The following is a 4,717-nucleotide window of genomic DNA, read 5'->3' on the forward strand; positions in this document are numbered from 1 at the left end:
ATAGAGGGAACCTACCTCAACATAACAAAGGCCATATACGACAAACCCACAGCAGCCATCATTCTCAATGGTGAAAAACTGAAAGCATTTCCTCTAAAATCAGGAACAAGATAAGGATGTCCACTCTCACCACTATTATTCAACATAGTTTTGGAAGTCCTAGCCATGGCAATCAGGGAAGAAAAAGAAATAAAAGGAATACAAATGGGAAAAGTAGAAGTAAAACTGCCACTGTTTGCAGATGACACAATACTATACATAAAGAATCCTAAAGATGCCACCAGAAAACTACTAGAGGTAATCAATGAATTTGGTAAAGTTGCAGGATACAAAATTAATGCACAGAAATCTCTTGCATTCCTATACACTAATGATTAAAAAAAATTCCAATTAAAAAAATTATTAATAAGACATTTAACACTCTTATTTTCATACTAAGTTTTAAAATCCGGTGTGAATTTTACACTTATAGCACGTTGCAATTCAGAGTAGCCAATTTCAAGTGCTCAAGAGCCGTACATGGCTGGTGGCTGTGGTACTGGAGAGTGGAAGTCTAGCAGGCAGAGGCCAAAATGTCACCTGAGTTGTGTGTCTCTGTGGTGGGTGGGAATGGATTAGAAGGGCAGAAGCTGAGAATGAAAACCTCAGCGTCACCGCTTGGGACAACTCCTGGGGCCTCTCGGGTCCTTTGTGTGTGGACCCCCATAAACTCGCTGCACGCTGGCCTGGTGCAGGGCAGAATAGCCAACGCAAGTACGAAAAGCCCAGCTCCTTACCCGTCATGGGCTCTAGCTCTGCTGGCCACAGAGATAAGGAAAGGACCTCGAGTGCTCAGGAAGTGATCATCTGGGGCCTGTCACAGGTTCCCCTTTCTTTGCTTCCAGAGGTACTTCTGTTCACAGCTTCTCATTGTACTTAATGAGCATTGTACCCAATGCTCCATTTCCTTTTTTCAAAAACAGAGTGGTGTGGCAATGGGGCTCTGAGGAAAGCCCTGGCACTGGGATCGGGGAGGGTGTGGTGTGAGGAACCCACACTGTGGCTTACTCAACTGTGAGATCTTAACTCAGGGGCCCCCAGAGCTGCTGCGGTCCTTGGTGTCAGTGGTGACAGCCATGGCAGCCCAGCCTAGCACCTGGAATGGTGAGCATGAACACGACTGCATACTGTGAGGGGATTTGCAGTGGGGTTTGAGGTTGGGGGTTGGCGCCTGGGTGGGTGCTGGCAGTGCGCGACGAGGCAGGTGGCTGGAGGGCCCTGAGGATGGGGAAGCCAGGCCAGGTTTGGGGAGCATTTGGACTTCCCAGCAGGCTTGAGAGCTTGCCCCCGGGTTGGCAGGAAGCTGAGAAATGTGATTATCCCCTGCAGGGCAGCATGCTGTCCCTGGGCAACGGTGGTGGCCCCATGCCCACTGCCTGACTGATTTCCAAATCAGCCCTACCCCAGCCTACCCTTCCCCTCCTGGCCAGCCACAAGAACCAACCCATGGTGGCAGGCTGGGCCAAGGTCTCACAGGGGACTCTGGAGCAGGAGAAAGGAATGTCGTCCTGTGGCAGCTGGGAAGGAGCTCTTCTTCACCTATCTCACACCCAGTTTGCCCGCGGCTGCCTTGCGGGAGCGGAGGCCCAGCATTCCTCTTTCACTCCTGCTGCTGCCTCCTCCAGCCCTGCAGCCTAGAAACTCTCAGAGGGATCAGACTCTCAGAGGGATCAGAAGAAACCCAACTGCTTTCTGCCTGGTCACCTAAGCTGGACCCTCCCAACAAGTCGAGCCTGGGCCAGAGGAAAAGGACTAGGAAGACAGAGCAGCTTCACAAAGTCCCATATGCACATGGTGCCCTCACCCCAGTTCCACTGTGCCAGCTCCCTCCCCCAGCTGGCCAAAGGGTGGAACCCTGCTGATTAAGACTCATCCCTGAATGTCAGTAGCTCAGCACCTAATGCAGAGCCTGGTACATACATGGGAGCTAACCAGTAGAGTTCCCATGGATGGATGGATGGATGGATGGATGGATGGATGAACATACTCTAGATTTTGTCTTTGCTGTACTACTTGCTCCCAAAGCCCTCAAACTAAAATCTCTCACATCATCACTTTAGTGCCTTCTACTCCAGGCACCTAGGCTGACACTAATCTCTAGTAACTAAGAAAAATTCCTGAGTACAACCAGCCCAAGGATTCCTGACGGTAGGCTTGGAGAATGGTCTCACAACCTTGTCTCTCCTCACATTATTGCTTGTAGGGTCTTCTGGGTTGAATCATCCTACTTTGAGAATCAAGAGCATGGGGGTTGGGTTCAAGTCTCAAGCCTGCTTTTTCCTATCTATGTAACCTTAGTCAAAAGTCATTTTTCCTCTCCAAGACTTAGGACTCTGCTCTGTAAAATGGAGCTAAAAATACCTATCTGGGATTATGGTAAGGAATAAATGAGAAAATGTATTAGGTTGAACCCTAAGAAATTGCCCCAAAACAGTTGAACACCAGCAATTTTGTACGGTTCAACCTAATATATAAAGTGTTTTATCCCTTTAATCAGAATACAGGTCAAACTAATAGAAGCAACCACTTCTCCACCAATCATGGCTGCAGGCATTTCCTGCAGTAGTTTGGCCTGGGAACAGGGTGACTCGTGGCAGCTCCTGCCTGGAAATGATTTACCCACAAGAGCACAGTAGGAGTTGGCACCTTCTCCTGACCTGGGTGAGAGTTCCCACTCCCTAGGTCAAGTTCCAAGGCAGAGATGGCCCAGGACAGGCCTTCCTTCCCAGGGGAAGAGCCACAGTGGCAGCAAGATAAGGATAGGGTGCACATTGTAAGCCTAAGAACCGGGTGAGTCCCAGCCACTGAGGCTCAGGAGAAGGGCCCCAGCAGAGTGGTAGCCTCTCCACCATTCTGAATGGCACCTTGAAGGTGACTTTTTTAACTAGATGCTCCACAACTATGTGTTGGCCTGATGGCTGTGAGCTACCCCATGATCCTAGTGCCTGGGTAATCTTGCCTGGGCCAGTGGAGACATGTAAAATCACTCAGGCCCAGCCTGGGACCTCAGGGGAGAAAAGCCAGGGAAGACATCCCCCAGGAGCTGCCCAAATTGAGTGTGTACCACTGGCAGGCAGTGAACCACTCTGCTGAGGGCCCCAAGCCCTGGCCAGCCTGTGCCAGAGAGTCCACATGGAGAGCGAGGCCAACTCGACCCACGGCCCAGGTGCTAGTTTCCCAGCATCAAGCAGGATGGCGTGTGTGAAATTTGTTCAGGGAAGTGTGATGAATCTCCAACTTGAGCTACAGCATTGACTCCCAGAGCACAGAGGTGCCTGACCAGGAGTCCACGTACTTGGATGGGAAAAAAAATTACAACTTTGTCTTCACTAACCTCTAACTGAAATTTCACCTTTCCTCCCCTAATGAATGCAGCAGCACACTGAAGTCATATTAGCACTACCTGCAACTTTGTCTCCAGTTAGAACTGCAGAGATTTTTCTATCTCATTACCGTTGCTGCAGGTATTTTGAAATAACATTACACTCATGGCTACTTCAAAAGTGTGGTAGTTACTGGACCTGCCACTAGATCATGTTACTCAATGTGCTAATAATGAAATGTCTATTACTATATCACAAATTTTAAAACATATATATTTATAACCATCTTTAAATATGGTTGGCTTCCCTTGTAATCCTATGTATCTTATTTTATGCTTATAGAAACATTCCAAGGAGTCCATAGGTGTCATCAGACTCCCAAAACAGTCCAAGCCATAAATGTGTTAAGAACTACTGGGTTCTAGAGTTGGCAGGAAATCAGGCTGATTGGGGTCAACAGGGAAGGCCTGGATGCCAGAAGAGGCAGCACGGGCTTGTGCTCTGCAGGCACCAGGAGGATGCTAAAGGTTTCTAAGCAGGAGACTACACAAGATGATGCTGAGGTTTCCAGCCTGGGATTCCAGAGATGGTTGTAGCATTAACAGAAATAGAGAAGTCAGGAGGAAAGTTTGATTGGGGTAGTGGGAGAGGGTTTTGTTTTAAACATATTAAATTAGGGACTAAAAAAATGGACATCCAGGTGAAGTTGTCCACCCAGCTCTGGGAAATGCAAATGGGCAGACTGGGAGAGTGGCCATGGCAACAGGAAAGATTTGAGTGGGGGGGGTCATCCTTCAAGATGGTCATGGAAGCATTTGGAGTAATTGCAGTCATCAGTGGAAAAAGGACAGTGGGAGAAAAGAGGCCAAGGCAAGGGGCTGTCATAGGCTGGCTTCTCTGGGAAACAGATTCTGAGACAGAGATTTGTGTTCAGGTTTATGGGCTTCTAGAACAGCACCTGTGAAGAAGTAAGGGAAGCAGGATTGGTCAAAGGCAGGAGCTGAACTGCGAAACACAGTCACACTGGAGACCTTAGCTGACCCCGTGAGGAGCTCTGAGCTGGGATGGTCCCTTCAGAGGGTCCCAACTGAGGCTGGCGGCTGGGCCTTTCTCCTCCCACCACCCTTGCCCCCCATCTATTGACTAGTCTTTGGATGTAGGCTGTCCTCCCCCCAGGGAAGGAGCATTACCTTGGATAGGGACTCAACTGTGAGCCATCAGCCAACATCTCTGGCAGCTGGGGGATTGAGTGCCTTGGTCCTAAATGGGGAAGAGGGGAAGCTCAAAGTCTGTTCTCCCAGCCGCAGGGAAAGTGCAAGTGGCTACACGCCCCCCCCACGCCCCCCCTACCCCCC

At 49.5% G+C, this 4,717-nt stretch overlaps 1 protein-coding gene across 5 annotated transcripts in view; it reads left to right on the plus strand.

The window, feature by feature from the left end:
* Positions 1 to 402: 402 nt before the first annotated feature.
* Positions 403 to 4,717, plus strand: part of NHSL2 (NHS like 2) — a 56,552-nt gene continuing 52,237 nt past the window's right edge. For 2 of the 5 annotated variants that reach the window (XM_024744071.1, XM_024744075.1), the window contains exon 1: positions 409 to 1,143. In XM_024744071.1, coding sequence (XP_024599839.1) covers positions 1,116 to 1,143 — 28 coding nt within the window. In that variant the 5' untranslated portion in view covers positions 409 to 1,115. Of the gene's footprint in view, positions 1,144 to 4,717 lie in introns of all 5 variants that reach the window. The other 3 variants (XM_024744074.1, XM_024744069.1, XM_024744068.1) reach the window with 3 other exon arrangements.

The sequence above is a fragment of the Neophocaena asiaeorientalis genome, unplaced genomic scaffold, assembly GCF_003031525.2.
Source record: "Neophocaena asiaeorientalis asiaeorientalis breed wild unplaced genomic scaffold, Neophocaena_asiaeorientalis_V1.1 scaffold333, whole genome shotgun sequence".
NCBI lineage: Eukaryota > Metazoa > Chordata > Mammalia > Artiodactyla > Phocoenidae > Neophocaena > Neophocaena asiaeorientalis.